This window comes from Corvus cornix, chromosome 1A, assembly GCF_000738735.6.
Source record: "Corvus cornix cornix isolate S_Up_H32 chromosome 1A, ASM73873v5, whole genome shotgun sequence".
In the NCBI taxonomy this organism is placed as follows: domain Eukaryota; kingdom Metazoa; phylum Chordata; class Aves; order Passeriformes; family Corvidae; genus Corvus; species Corvus cornix.
Window position 1 is genome coordinate 60,414,910 of NC_047057.1, and position 15,201 is coordinate 60,430,110.

At 45.2% G+C, this 15,201-nt stretch overlaps 1 protein-coding gene across 1 annotated transcript; it reads left to right on the forward strand.

Annotated features, from left to right (window-relative positions):
- The first annotated feature begins 94 nt into the window (after positions 1 to 94).
- MED21 (mediator complex subunit 21) lies at positions 95 to 4,376 on the forward strand. The gene is given in 5 exon segments (XM_039571533.1): positions 95 to 151; positions 395 to 446; positions 449 to 508; positions 740 to 840; positions 3,653 to 4,376. Coding segments are annotated over 5 exon segments (432 nt in total). The 5' UTR covers positions 95 to 109; the 3' UTR covers positions 3,830 to 4,376.
- Positions 4,377 to 15,201: the final 10,825 nt, after the last annotated feature.

Below are 15,201 nucleotides of genomic sequence, written 5' to 3' on the forward strand. Positions count from 1 at the left end.
CCCTTCCTGCGAATGGATCCTCCCTCATGTCCAACCGCTCCTCCCGGCCGGCAGGCGGCGCTCGCGCCCCGCGTGCCCGGGCCTCAGGGGCGGTGGCGGTGGCGCGGCCATGGCGGACCGGCTCACACAGCTGCAGGACGCCGTCAACTCGGTGAGGCGGCCGCTGCCTCCGCTGCCCCGGCGCCGCGGGGCACGGCACGGGCTGCGCCGCCCGGGCGGGGATGCGGGGATGCGGCCCCCCGCCGCAGCCCCCCAGCCGGGGGTACGGCCGCGGGTGGGGGGGTGCGCACCCTCCGCACGGCGGGCATGGTGCGGCGGGCTGGATGCGCCGTGAGCCGGAGGTGGCTGTAGCGGAGGGGCAGGGTGATTAACGCGGTGTTAATTGTGCCGGCAGCTCGCGGACCAGTTCTGTAACGCCATCGGAGTGCTGCAGCAGTGCGGCCCCCCGCCTCCTTCAGCAACATCCAGACGGCCATAAACAAGGATCAGCCCGTGAACCCCACGGAAGGTGAGCCCGGCTTCCTGTCTCTGCTAAATGCGAACGTGCTTTGGCGTAGAGCGCTCGGGAATGCGAAATCCGGGCTCGGCAAAGAATTCCTCCCGTAGCTCGTGGTGTGATGGAGGTTAAGTCGTGAATGGGTGTCGGTTGCGCTTTCTGCAGAACATTGTGACAGCAGAGTTGTGCTTGTTTGTAATAATTCCCTGAGTGATTGCCTGAGTTGTGCTGTGTTTTGTGCAGAGTATGCCCAGCTGTTCGCAGCTCTGATTGCTCGCACTGCCAAGGATATCGATGTTCTCATAGATTCCCTGCCCAGTGAAGAATCCACAGCAGCTTTGCAGGTAGGAGTTTTCCTAATTCCAATATTACAACACTCCTGAAGGCAAACATCCTCCTTTCTTTTTTTTTTTTTAAACAAATTTTTTCATCCCTAGGCCGTGTCGTTGTTGAAAAACTATTTTAATACAAACCTGAATTTTTCATGAGGGTAGCCTGTGAGTACTTTGTAGGCTTAGTGGAAATACTGAACTTGCATCTAGTTTTAAATAAGGTTATACTCAGTATTTTAAACTTAGTTTTCTGTTAGAATGTTAAAAAAAAAAAAAAGGTGGTTTTATCACACCACCACTATACTGGAAACTGCTCACCCTTTTTTTCAGATATTAGCAGAACAGATGGAACAGTGCTGATGCTTTATGCATTGTTTTATTCTTTTTTTTCCCTTAGAGAATACTTCATATTTTCTCACATTCCATTTTGTAGCTGCAGAACCAACACTTTACAGAAATCTTTTGTTCTTCCACATTGGTTCAAGAGTTTGCAGGGTGTCCTTTAAGTTCTTCACCTCTGTCACAAAATAATTCCAACACTTTTCGATAACAAGGAGTCTTTCTTTGAACCAGCCAAACTTGGTTTTTATTTTGGGGGACTTTTTTTCTGTTATTTCACATATTTTATTTATGAAAAAGCATCTTTTTTTCTTTTTGATTCTTAACGGCTAGATTACATCAAGTATTTTCTTTTTGGAATGCATAAAGGATGCAGAGTGCTGTTTCCCTGCCAAACCTGATGATCACCTCTAAGATCACCTGAAGGTTTAAACCTGCATTGATACTCTGTAACCATTCAAAAGTGTTTTACAAAAGATTAACACCCAATGGGCCAAATAGAAATGACTTGGCAGTGGCATCACGTTTTGTTTTAAACAGAGGAGGTTAAATTTGGAAACTTTGCCAGTCACAGTAATTGCTGAACGTACTAATTGGGCTCGTTAACACTTTTCAGGCATAATTTCATGTAAGTGCATTTTTAATAGCAGAAGATAGAATGCCTTCTGCATACAAATTCCAGTTTCTTCCATGACTGAGCAGGGTCTGATCAAAGTGGCAGCTGATGTGGGTAAAGCAGGCTGCTCCAGAAGGAGGAGCTGGTTATCCAGTAGGGATATGCTTTCCTTAGAGGTTTCTTGCTGTCTTAGTGAAGAACTTCATGTCACAAAAATTTCTGCTACTTTCTGTCTAGTGGGGTTTTAAGATAAATTAACCTGGATTCCATCGCTTAGATTCCAGTTTTGATTTTTATTTTCTGTTGCTTAATTTGGTGCAGTATTAAGTATTCTGATAGTCTTCAAAGAAACGGTGTTGAAGGTACTTGAAACACTCTCAGATATGCAGTATAGGTTTGGTTGAGAAGTGGTAGGTAATACTTGGTTAATAGAAATGTACTTAGGCTGATCTGCTTTCTTTATACTAAAGTTGTCTTGGTGTGTGTTTCAGATCTGAGTCTTGTCTTAAATGATAAAAGGAGCTGCTACACGAATGCTCAACACAATTTACCTACCCCTTTTGAGTTCCATTTTGGTGAAGCTGGCAGTAAAAATTCTGCTCTAGTCTGTGAATTAGTTGCAGTCAACTATTAAACAACTGAGACTGAAGTCACTGAGCTGCATTCTAAATTTCAGTCTTTCACCTTTGCCACCTTCCTTCTCTGAGCCTCCCTCCAAGGGCTATCAAATCCTTCACTCTTACATTAACCTTCATTAAACACATCAGTCCTGCAGAACACAAGTTGAATATCTGGCTAGAATCTGCCAGCTTGTTCAAGTAGGACTTAGTAAGGGCCTGTATAACTACTTTAAAAAAATACCAATTTGTAACTATTTTGCTTTGCCTTTTCTGTTATTCAGTTAGAACAAGTTTTAGTCGATTTAAATTTGGTAAATATTTTAAAGTATTGAAATATTTTGAAGTTAAAATGTTTTATTTCACTATATTTTGTCTAACTGAAAAGCAGTTTGATACTGAAGAGGTTAAATAATACAGTTTCATCTGAAACATGCTATTTAATGAAAGGTTTAAATTCAGTTCTGCTGAGTAGAGATGCTTTCGTTAGAGGATAAATACTCAGAAGAAGAGCTGTACTGAGCCAAGAGTCATAGCATGAAAGAAGCTAAAATTCCTATTTTTTTTTTGATGTGTTGATTTTTTTTTTATTCCTTGTGGGTATGCACTGGTTTAGGTTGCAAACTGTACCAAGTTGCTCTGAAGATGCTAGGATATAACTGAGGGGCTAAAAGAGAACCTTTCTCTTTTTAGGGAGCATCAGCTATTCCCTCAGCATCCTTGAGTAGCAAAGTCACTTTAGGGTTCTGTTGAAGATCCTTGATTTTCCCTGTCACCTAGTATCAAAAGAGGAAACTCTTGCAACAAGGTTAAAATAGTAAAATAAAAAACAGGCCTTTATTGGAAGCTTTCAGGTGTCCCGATGGTCATGGGCATACCCAGCATCAAATTTCTACAATTTTATAAGTTTAACAAATTAGCATATGTAATAAATATTGTCCGATTAGAAGAGTAGTTGGTTAGGTAGTTTTCCCTGGGTTCTACCCCACTGGAGTTGTTCCAGGGCCTTCTTTGCCCCATTTCTTATGTCTTCTCAGATTCTGATTTGAAAACAAAACGTCCTTGTCAGGCTTCTTCTTTGTAATAAGACTAAACAGAATTCCAAGTGTGCATTAGAAGGGTTAGCTTATTGTTCTAAAGGGAAAGGGTAGGAAAAATAATAGGACTATGTAGTAGCCTCCAGAGGTACGAATATATGAAAAATACCTAAAAAGCCAAAATCTTTGGGCATCTTGCCGGTTTTACTTTGAAGGCTGAGAGCCTGTACCGGCTGGAGGAGGAGAACCACGAGGCGGCGGCGCGGTTGGAGGAGGTCGTGTACCGCGGGGATGTGCTGCTCGAGAAGATCCAGAGCGCGCTGGCCGACATCGCCCAGTCGCAGCTGAAGACGCGGAGCGGCTCCCACAGCCAGCCCCTGCCCAACTCGTAGCGCCAGGGGGCAGCGCGGCCCAGCCCGAGAGCCGCGGGAACGCCTCTGGATGCGCCGGGAATGGAGCGGCCGGCCCGGCCCTCCCGCGGGGCTGCCCCGCGCTCTGCTCCGCGTTGGGAGCAGCGGCTCTGCGGGTTTTGTGTGAGAAACGCTTCTACAGGGACTCTGCTCCGGATCTGATGTGTGTTTCCTTGACTTGAAACGAGCTTTCTGTTCGCGAATATGACTTCAATCGAATTTGTTACATATTAGAAGTATTTGTATAAGTTAATCCCACTATAGTCATGGTATGGTTTTTTTGTAAGCCCAGACACATTTGAGTTGGCCAGAGTTCCCTGGAGTCAGTGCTGTGAATGCAATGATGGTCATCTGTTTTAATGAACAGCACTGGTAATTAAACATTTGTATTGTTCATTGGCTGGTTTACCACCCTTTGCAGAGCATGTGAAAGGATAAGTAAACTCTGATGTTTGCAGAGTGATTGTTCTTGTCACTGGCATCGCATTTACAAAGAAATAAACCTGCAGGTGTCTGATACTGACATTTATTATGGTTTGTAACTCACAAATGAGCCTTTGACTCCATTGTTGCCACTGACACACTTGCTCTTACTTGCTTGTGCTATTTCTCTTCTTTTGCTGATACTGTGTATTCTCTTGGCAACTGGTGAGTGCCTCTAAAGCAGGCAGTGGTGAGGAAGCATTGGGTGACTGGGTAAAAATTAGCAGCGAGAAAACTGAAAATAGCTTATTACATAAAGTTGCTTTTCAGTGTAAGCAGTGGCTGCCACATGAATGATGTGATCCTAAGCAGCAAGATTCCCATTGTCCCCAAGGTGCTCTACAGAGGTGTTTTTATCCTCACACACTCAATCACTGAATGAATTTTTGCTCTTTGTTGTAGGACTATAGAAATACCAGTATCTCTTATTGATATTTAAAATAAAACCCCAACACCAAACCAGCAGGTTCAAAGCATGAACTTGGGGTTAAACTTGGTCATTTTTTGTTGTTTTGAGTTACCAGCCTTGTTATTGCAGGGTGTTGTTTGTTGCTACAAAACATCTGCTCATTTCATGATCAAAACCACCTGTTTCTATATATTGAATACACACTTGTTAACTTGGGAACTGTGGAAGACAGTGTACATCTTCAGGAACCACAGTTCTTTTCATTTCATAGCCTTCTATATTTTTATACTTGAAAACTGTGCATTTCTGCAGCCTGATACTGCCTAACTGTGGAATCTCTTTCTTCTAGCTGCTGTTTATGCATCAAACAGGTGGTCACACTTGGAAGTAAACCTTAACCAGAGGTATAAATAAGCTCCCTCGTAAGCGTGTTTGATGTTTCAATACTTCAGCTGTTGTAGATTTTCACCTGCTCTTTCACAGTCTGCAGCTTGGTCAGCAAGGTGTGTATCTTCTGTTGGGTCTGACAGAAAAAAGGAGGGAAAGCATTGGTTTGCTGCAGCTGTCTAATGGACAAAGCGTGAGTTTGGGGCCTGGAGATGCGGATTCCTTTGCCCTCTGTCATGTACTGATTTGTCCAGGTGCTGCTGTTGGGGTTTGAACATCTCTGCTCAGAGCACACTTTGCAATGGTAGTGATGTCCTTGTACTCAGGCAAGAATTGTAGGGCATGCGAGATTACTGGGTCTGTGTCATTTGTAACACTCCTACTTTCAGTACATTAGAAAAAGTGGGGGAATCACAGAATCATAGAATGGAATGGGACCTTAAAGATCATCTCATTCCAACCCCCTGCCATGGGCAGGGACACCTTCCACTATCCCAGCTTGCTCCAAGCCCCATCCGACCTGGCCTTGGACACTGCCAGCGATGGGGCAGCCACAGCTTCTCTGGGCAACCTGTGCCAGGGCCTCCCCACCCTCACAGGGAACAATTTCTGCCTCATATCCAATCTAAACCTGCTCTCTGTCAGTGTGAAGCCATTGCCCCTTGTCCTGTCACTCCAGGCCCTTGCCAAGAGTCTCTCTCCATCTTTCCTGTGGGCTCCCTTCAGGCACTGCAAGGCCACACTGAGGTCACCCCAAAGCCTTCCCTTCTCCAGGCTGAACAATCCCAGTTCCTTCAGCCTTTCCTCCCAGCAGAGCTGCTCCATCCCTCTGCTCCCTTTGGTGTCCCTGCTCTGGACTGGCTCCAGCAGCTCCCTGTCCTTCCTGTGCTGGGGGCCCAGGGCTGGATGCAGCCCTGCAGGGGGGTCTCAGCAGAGCGGGGCAGAGGGGCAGAATCCCCCCTCCCCTGCTGCCCACGCTGGGGCTCAGCCCAGCTCAGGGGGTTCTGTCCCAGCGCACACGGCCGGGGCAGGGCCAGCTCTCACCCACAGCACCCCTGAGTCCTTCTGCCAGGGCTGCTCCATCTGCTCATCCCCAGCCTGTGTGGCATTGTGTCTTCACTGAGAAGCCTTGACTGCCTCCCAAACTGGAGAGAGGGGGGCGGGGGGAGACAAAGCCGACGCAGCAGCTGGTAACAAACGTATCAGGTTACCTGCGAGAGCGCTGTGAAAGGAAACTTTGGTTGAGACAAGAGAATAGATGGACGTAAAGCATGTGGGAAGAAAACAAAATTATTGGGCAATGGTTCTGCGTGTTTTGTGGACAAGAAGTACTGCCCAGTGAACAAACTGTGCTTTGAAGAAAGATAGTACAGAGCATAGTGGAAAATTCCATTGAAAAACAATCTCAACCACTTCACATGAGCCAGGAGCATCTCATGCTGGGAATCCATGCAGCCCACTGGCAAAGATCTTGGAATCAATTTAGTAAATATAAGCAACTGATCAAAACCTAGTCTTCTTTACTATAAACAACCATGCTTGGAGGAATGGAACACCTCGCAGCAGCTGTTCTCTTTTTCAGAGACAAGAATACAGAGAAATTCGTACACTTGTTTTTAAAGATACAAGGAAAAGTACACTAACATTATTTTAGCTTAATGTCTATATGGAGTTAATCTTAGCTTCTATTGAAGATGATCTTGGAAGATCTGGGAGCTTCTGCTGTGTGTGGCATGAGGGAAGTGTCTTGGCCATCCCCACAGATTTGATACCAAAAGTTTTTGGTAGTTTTCAACAATACAGGCCAGAGACTGGCAGGCTGGAGAGCAGCTCTGCTCAGATGGAGCTCAGGGCCTTGGCACACAGCAGGCTGAGCATGAGCCAGCAGCTGGGCCTGGGAGTACAACGGGCCAACAGCATCTCAGGCTGTGTTAGTGGGAGCACAGCCAGGAGATCGAGGAAAGTGATCACTTCCCTGTGCTCAGCACGTGTTGGAGTGCACCTGGAACACTCCCTACAGCTATGGGCCCCCAGGGTCAGCATGGGCTGGAGCACATCCCCCATGAGGGGAGCTAGGCTGGGAAAAGGGGTGGCTGTGGGGACACCTAACAGCAGCCTGCCCACACCTCTGGGGGCTTATGGAGAGACAGGGCCGGGCTGTTCACAGTGGTGCTTGGCAGAAGGAGGATGGTGGTGGACAGAGATTGAAACAACAGAGGTTCAGAGTGGTCACAAGGAAAAGCTTTTTCAACATCAGGACAAGTAAATTTTGCAACATGGTCCCCAGAGAGGCTGAAATTCCTGGGAGGTTTTTCAAGACTTGGCTGCTTAAAGCTCTGACCAACCTCATCTGACCTCACAGCTGACTGACCTCTGCTTAGGAGGTGGAATTAGACACCTGAGGTCTCTCCTCTTGATCCTGTGGATACAAGACACAGCTTCAGAAAGAACCAACAAAGTGTTAAGGAATGTTGTGTCCCCGTTATAGAAAGGCAGATCTGGAGGGCAGAAAACTTGAGGTATCTCATATCAGCCTCATTCCTATTGATGAGACTTTGTGATGTGCTGGGCGGCCACTGAGTTGACCTTATGTGTGGTGTGAAATTCCATGCTGTAGCGACCCAAGTTTCCAACAGGTGCCCTTGGAGAGTGTGATATGCAAAATCCACATCCTACACTTAGAGAAAATTGATCTGTCAGATGATGCTGACTCACTGTTAGACAAAGGCAGACTCCTCTACAGAAATAAATTGTATTTGTGTTTTACATAGCTTGTTATATAGTCATACATAAGAAATAATGAAAGCCCAATTTTCAGGCATCAAACCTGAGTCTAGAGCAAAACTTTTATTCTTTTTCTTTAAGATCTATGGAATAAAGCTTGAATGACTTTTATTGACTTAAAAACAAATTATTGATTGACTGACAGTAACTTTTTACCTATAACCCATGTTCTAGCAACAAAGAGCACAGAAAACAAAGTCTGCCAGCTTTTTTTCACGTTCCAGGTATGTCAGGCACCATTTTAGGTGCTTGCAGTAAGTGGCATCCACAGTGGAAATGATCTTCAGAAAGTTTTTGTCTGTTTCAGTGTTTTTAGTGTGGCATGCTTTGAAGGAGTGCAGCTTGACAATGACTACATGCTGCTTGTGTACACTTAGATGCAGCTTTTATGTTTATTTTTGTTTCGTGGAAAGCCTTGTAGGAAATGTGGCTTGTTCACTGTAGCTAGACCAGGAATTTTATATTCTTGCTGCTGCTGTACTCAACCAGCATGGACAAGTAGCTGAATACATTCACCTCCTGATCTGAGCAGAAAGGATTGTCTATTTTACAGCTGTTTACACCATGTTTCTTCTGAATTTCTGTTTATACCTGACACTCAAGAAGCATAACACAACAGTGCAAACAGTTTTCCACTGACCATTTTAACTTGATATTTGCTTACTGTAAATATTACTTGGGTCTTGGGTTTAGCCTCTTACACACTTCACTGAAGGCCTAAATGAATTAATTTTGTGAAGTGGAAATTTGTAGCTGAGTAGGGACTGTGTAATTTGGCTCTGAGACATCCTTCCTCCACCCTGCCCACTTAAAAAGAAAAGATTGGAATAAAAGCCCTCTTTCAGGAAAAAATGTACTCCATTCTATGGCTGTGTGGGAAAGCAATTAAATGCACATTAACTTTCCACAAGTGCTAGAGAAAAATCCCAATTGTTTTCTCAAGCCATGATCCAAGAGAGAGAAGCCACATTCATGAAAAGAGAGCACAACATCTTTGAAGTGAAGAGCTCAAAAGAAGAGGGCTCTTACACCTGAGATCGTGGAGGTGAAGTCTCTGCAGGAGTTTCTCTGGTGCTTTCTCCAGGTATTGCGGAATGATGAATAGGAAGAAGTAACGGCTTATGTGCTTGGTGCTTTCCATTGGGAAAAACAGGGGAAGGCAGATTTTATTTCAGCTCTGAAGAAGGTGGATGCAGAAGGAAAAATGTCAGGGCAGTCAGGATACAATTGTTCCTAACCTAATGAACCTTGTTGAAAAGAAAAAAAAAAAAACCTGGTTCCCTCTCTCTGTTTTCTTCCCAGAGGTATCAGAAAAAGTGTGGGTTCTCCTAGCAGTCAGCCTGCCATTTTATTTTGAATGCTCATATCAGCAAACTATAAGCAAGGATTAATTCTGAAAACTGGGCAGTGTTCAGATAAACCTCTCAGTATGTACCAATGAGCACCCTGGGTCTTTACTGGACTTGGGATTCAAGGCATAGCTTTGGCAATGGAGGTTTTCCCTTGGTTGTGTTCTAAAAACGGCAGTAGGCTGCTGCCAGGAATCTTTCCCTGTGTAGCAGCACGGTGAGAGTGCAGTAATTTGTCCAACTTCTGCTACAGAAAAGCCACCAGAATCATCCAGCTGTTGTCAAATGGTGATTGATGGAGTGGAAGCAGATCCTCTATTTCACTGGTACCAGGTACGTGTGTGTAAAGCTAAGGAGGCATCCTGACTGTCCTGGGCACCATAAAGTGGGGCATGTGCCTCTCTGTGCAGCTCCTGTGTGATTTACAGAGGCACTGGGTAAAATAATGGAAGGGAAATGCTGCAGAGAAGAAGAAAAAACATCTTGGATTAATTCAAGGGCAGTGAGTGAGTGTGTAATGCCCCCTCACAGCAGATCTGGTGTCCCTCCTCCTCTCTCCCTGCAGCATCAGTCAGGGCTGAGGCTGCAGCATGGCCATACCTTCAGCCTCAGCAATGGAGAAGCCAAGTCACACCTGAACTTGATTTCTAAAGGATGCATGATGTTGTCATCCTTCCCCAAAAGGCACTGAGTTTGAACATAAAGTGATGGAACTGGTTCAAATTACATGGTTGTAATTCGTACTGTGGGAGCCAGCTATGGAAAGGTGCCTACAGTGGATCTGGGTGGAGCTCTCCAGCTTGCTTCAGGCATCCAAGAGCCAAAACCTGAGTGGTTTTGCAAAGGAGAGCTGGCATTCCCAGGCGATGCACAAGTCCTGAGGCTTTCAGTGTGCCAGACAGATCCACAGGGAGCACCACAAGGTGGGACCTGCCCTTGCTGGTGTTGGTCAACAGCAAGAGAAATCCTTCCTGTGGTTCCAACAGGCTGTGGAGGAGTTCCCTTGTGCGCTGTGAGAGAGGGAAATCCTCCAGTGAGGCAGAAAGGAGTAGCTCTGACTTGTTCTGGTGTGCTCAAGTGTGCAGAGGGCAATCCTGCTCTGGCATTAGTATTTCTCAGCTGAGAGCAATTGTGTTTGGCTGCTTCCTCTGCAGGTTTTCTGCAGCAGCTGCAGGTGAAAGAGTAGGGATCCACTTGCACCTGTGTGGTTCCTTCCACCTGGTCCTTAATTGACCAATTAAAAGTAATTGAGTAATTAATCCCTGCCAACCTCTCTAACAGGAGAAGGAATTCAGGAGGTGAGGCATGATAAAAGGCAGTGTTCTTAATCTTAGTTGTGGCTGGGTAGTGAGGGATCAATTTTCTTTTCACAAAAATTGTCATGAGCTTGTATGATTTAACAAAATGGCTTGGCATCTGTAGATGCTAGTGTTCCTGAACTGTGTGACTTGTTCTTTATGATTAGGTCATATTTAATTGTGTGTTGTGTAACAGTGGATATTAACATCGTCTGAAGTCCTGACTTTGATGGGCTGTGGAATACACAGTAAATTGTAGGCTAAAATGTAAAAAAATATTCCTTTCAGAGAAAATTTATCAGGAAGAATCCTATGGAGCAGAGTTAGAAATTAATCTGCTCATTAGAGTAATGAAGTAATATTGACCACAGTAAGCAGGTTTGTGCCTATATCCTGCACAGCTTTTTATGCTTGGTGGCTGCCAGAATAAAGCTGCAATAACATAACTTCTGAAATAATGAAGTTAAAGTGCAAACGAGTTGTTGTTCCCCTCATAAAGGGAACTTGTGGTTCCTCTCTGTCCATCCCATCTGACACTGAGGGACAGCAGAATCTTGGCAGTTAACTGTACATTTTCCAGACTCACCTGTGTTCAGAGCAAGCGTGTTGTGACATACAGCTTTTCAAAAAAACATTGTCCCCAGCCTAGTGACCAGGATTGTTAAAATTACTTGTTATCGCTTCATAGCATAGAACTGGATTATTTCTTAGATTATCCAGGAACTTCATCTAACAAGTTTCTTACTCCTGCAGGGAATGGGCATCTTAACAGTGCCCTTGATCACCTGTGCTCGCTTCCTGTGGTTTTCCAGTATTGGTGGTCACAGTGGTGTGGTTTCCGTGTTAGGGTTGTGTCACTGGATTCTTTGGAACTGAACACCACGTGGTGCTGTGCAGCTGGTCTTGCCCACTCTGGCAGCTCCTTCCATTTTAATCCTGTGTTTAGTCCTTGTTTCGTTAATTCTGACCCAGCACACGCAGAAAACCTGATCTCTGGTGTTAGCAGAGATTTATTACTCTGCCCCACAGAGGCCAAAGGGGATGGGATTTCCCAGAAATGGGAGTGCAGGACTGTACTGAAATGTTTGTGAGGAGGCATTGCACTGCACAACTTTTAATTACTTTTTTACTTATGATTCATAATCCTGACGTACTCAGGAACTCTCGACTAGACACAATAGAGGCTGCTGCTGCACTTGCCAGAAATGCATTGTTCTGGTATTTTAACCCTCCTTAACCCTTGTGCTGAGGAAAGAAGTGTGCCAAAATTGGTTACGAGGAGACACTCTTCCTTGCTGTGACCACCTGGATGGATTCCTTTCTTTCAAAATCTTCAGCTCAGTCCTTTGAGAGCACATCTTCAGGTCAGTCTTCTAGTCTAGAAGAACACAGAGCTGTAGAGAACAAAGAGTCTCTGTTTAAACTGTTTGTGGTCATGTTTGCCTACAGTTTTCAAGGGATACCCACACACGACTCTGTCAAACACTAGATTCCAAGCCAGGCTTTTCTCTCAAAAATGTTCCACCTCGCCTGGAATCACTCGAATTGTCACTCATACACACAGACAGATTGAGAATGTGTGGATGTGGTTCATGTTCTAGTGTGAGTCAATATACCCAAGGGGAGGGGGGAGTCACAGCTTCCAGTCTTTGCACAGAGACACAGAGTAAAAGTGGAAAAGGGATGCAAAGATTTCCCATTCCAGAACAGTCTGTAACCCCAGGTCTAATAGCTTCAGGTGCTGAGCATAGAGATGAATAATCCCATTTGAGAGACTTCAGGGAGTTCTCAGATTCACTCCACAGGCACAGCATTCAGAGGGATACAATTCATGCCTCTCTTAAGGGTAGGCTGGCTTGACCTAAATACTCCTGGAACAGACACTTGAGCCAGGAAGCCCCTAGAACGGCTAGATTTGGTGGCTAATTAAACTGAATAAACAAAGAAAAGTTATTAGAAAACAAAAGGTGAACATTGTGCACAGTGTTTTATTATTGCAATACTGAATTGCACAGATACCCCGTCTGGAGGGACAGGTGTTACTCTCTGTCCATCCAAACGCAGCATTTTGCCTTGGAGCAGTGGGAAGGGGTTTCCTTCATGTCCCTGCAGCAGCTTTAAGCAGATCTACCCAAAGAAGCACAGAACCGCTCCGTTTCATGCCAGCCACAAGATGAAGTGACAGCTGGGGACAAAGTTGGCCTTTGTTACCTGGGAGAGTGGCACATGTGTGTGTGAAGGGCAAGCATGGGGCAACTTACTCAAAAGACAAATCAATCAGGTTCCCCAATGCAGACAGGGTCCTTGTGTCCACCACACTCCAGCTGTGCCTGCAGTCTGATAGGATAAAAGGACCAGGGAAGGACTAGGGCCTGCTGTAATTCAACAGCAGCCTAAAGAGACAGATGTGTCCCTTTGTCACCAGGGGCAGAGGCACAACGATGACCAAGGCCACAGTGTCCTCGGGACATGAGACTAAAATATGAAAGCTGTATTTTAAGAGTTTCCTGTCTGAGGCTGATTTTCTCTCCCATGCAGCCAGTGAGGTGCACCAGCTCACAGACCACAATAATGCTCCAAAAACCAGGAAACCATTTAATCAGGTTTTTAAAGCTTGCATGCCTTAATACTGCAAAGGATGGAGATATACAATGAATAAACTTTGTGAAATGGGTATAAGTTGGGGGGAAAATAGCCTGATTGCCTGAAAGGTTGAGAGAGCCAGAATATATCAACAATGTGCTTTAATTACTCTTTGTATTAGTGCCTCTGTCACTGTCAGCTTTCAGAAAACTACCTTTTGTAACTGTCTCTATTTGGAGGTAGAAAAAGCAGTCTAGGATGACTCACAGGTGTCTGGGAAGGTCAGAATAGTTTTCTCCTTGCATGTTTCATCACAGTATTTTCAAGAAATTACTGTAGAGTGATGTCACCCAAGGAAAATGTCATCCCACAAGAGCTGCCCACAAGTTTGCCTTTACAAAGAAGGTTGAACAGTTCTGTCTGTGTTAATGGTTAAGCTGACCAGACATTTCTCACTGATCTCAACATTTTCTTTAATGATCTTTTCAGAGAGGCTGTGGGACAGGGGTTTTGCAGACATACATCATTCCCAAGTCTGTGTTTACTTATCACATAGGGTTGGATATACCTACTTTGGCGTATCAATGTTAAAAACGGCTTCAGGTGCTGAGCAGGGAGAAGAATAATCCCATTTGAGAGACTTCAGGGAGTTCTCAGATTCACTCCACAGGCACAGCATTCAGAGGGTTACAATTCATGCCTCTCTTAAGGGTAGGCTGGCTTGACCTAAATACTCCTGGAACAGACTTGAACCAGGAAGCCCCCAGACAAAGCCAGCCAGATTTGGTGGCTAATTAAAATAAATATAGGACAGATAATAGAAAACAAAAGGTGAACATTGTGCACAATGTTTTATTATTGAGTACTGAGGTCACAATATCATCCTTTAACAACTTCTCTCCCCTAGGGCTGATCAATGTGTCACCTGAGAACCAGGGTGGGTGTCTGGAGGAGACTTTGGTACATCTTGCTTCTGGTCAGTGAATTATGTGCTTGTCCCACACTCCCTGGGGCCAGACACTATTTCCAGACTCATGAGAAATACAGATGATTATTCTAAACTGAGGTATGTCAGTACAGCAAAATTATTCCATGTCAGAAGATGGGAGATAGAAAGAGGGAGGAGAGTAAATCACTGATAGATTATAAATATAACATACTGCAGGCATCACACAATTGTTAACCTACTATTTCTGCATCTGGTCTCCTTGACCCATCACCCCTTCTACCTTTACAGTGAGTTCAAGCTAAGGCAGCTGGATTCACCAGCTTGATCCCATGGATGCTCCCCCTCAACCCAGCATTTCCTACATCCACTCTGCAAAGCTTTTCACATCCCATTTTTGCCTGGCCTCTGTGGGTGTCTGGCAGGTGCTGTCTGTGTCTGCTAAACTCCCGTGGCACCTCACTCCAGTCACTTCTCTGTGCTCCCTCAAGGGCTGTCTGCCCTCGAGGACCTGGCACAACTGTCCTCCCAAAACCCATCAGCCTTGCAGCTGGCTCTGCTGCCCAAAAACCATTCATGCTGCTTCCTCCAGAACAACTGAGCTGCTGTCTGAGGAGAGAGAAGCTGTAATCAGGAACTTCCAGAGGAGATCAGAAACTTCTTAGCCATGGGCTTTATCATGCCTGTTGTCAAGGTCTGGAGAAGGGGATTCTTTGCCGAAAAGGAAAAGGAAAGGAAAAAGGAAAGGAGAAAGGAGAAGAAATAATTCCAGGTGGCACTGCTGGTCTCCTTAATGGCGGGCAAGTGGTTTGCTGAACTTTTTAAAGTGCCTCTGGCTTTTTCACAATATAAAAATAAACCTGTCCTGACCTCTTTTGAACCCATTTCTTAGGAACACGATCTCCACTGATGTTGGATGTTTTCAAAACCTTTCAGGAAGCATTTTAAGTGCAGTGCATTAGACTTGGCCTTCTTTCTGAGCCTGATTCAGCATTTACGTGTGAGCACAGCCTGGTCTGTTGGTACAATACCGTTTGCTGCAAGCTGTGCATGTCCTGAACTGCCTCTGCTGGGAAGCAATGGATCAGCCTCTCATCATGCTCCCTGTCTGCCCC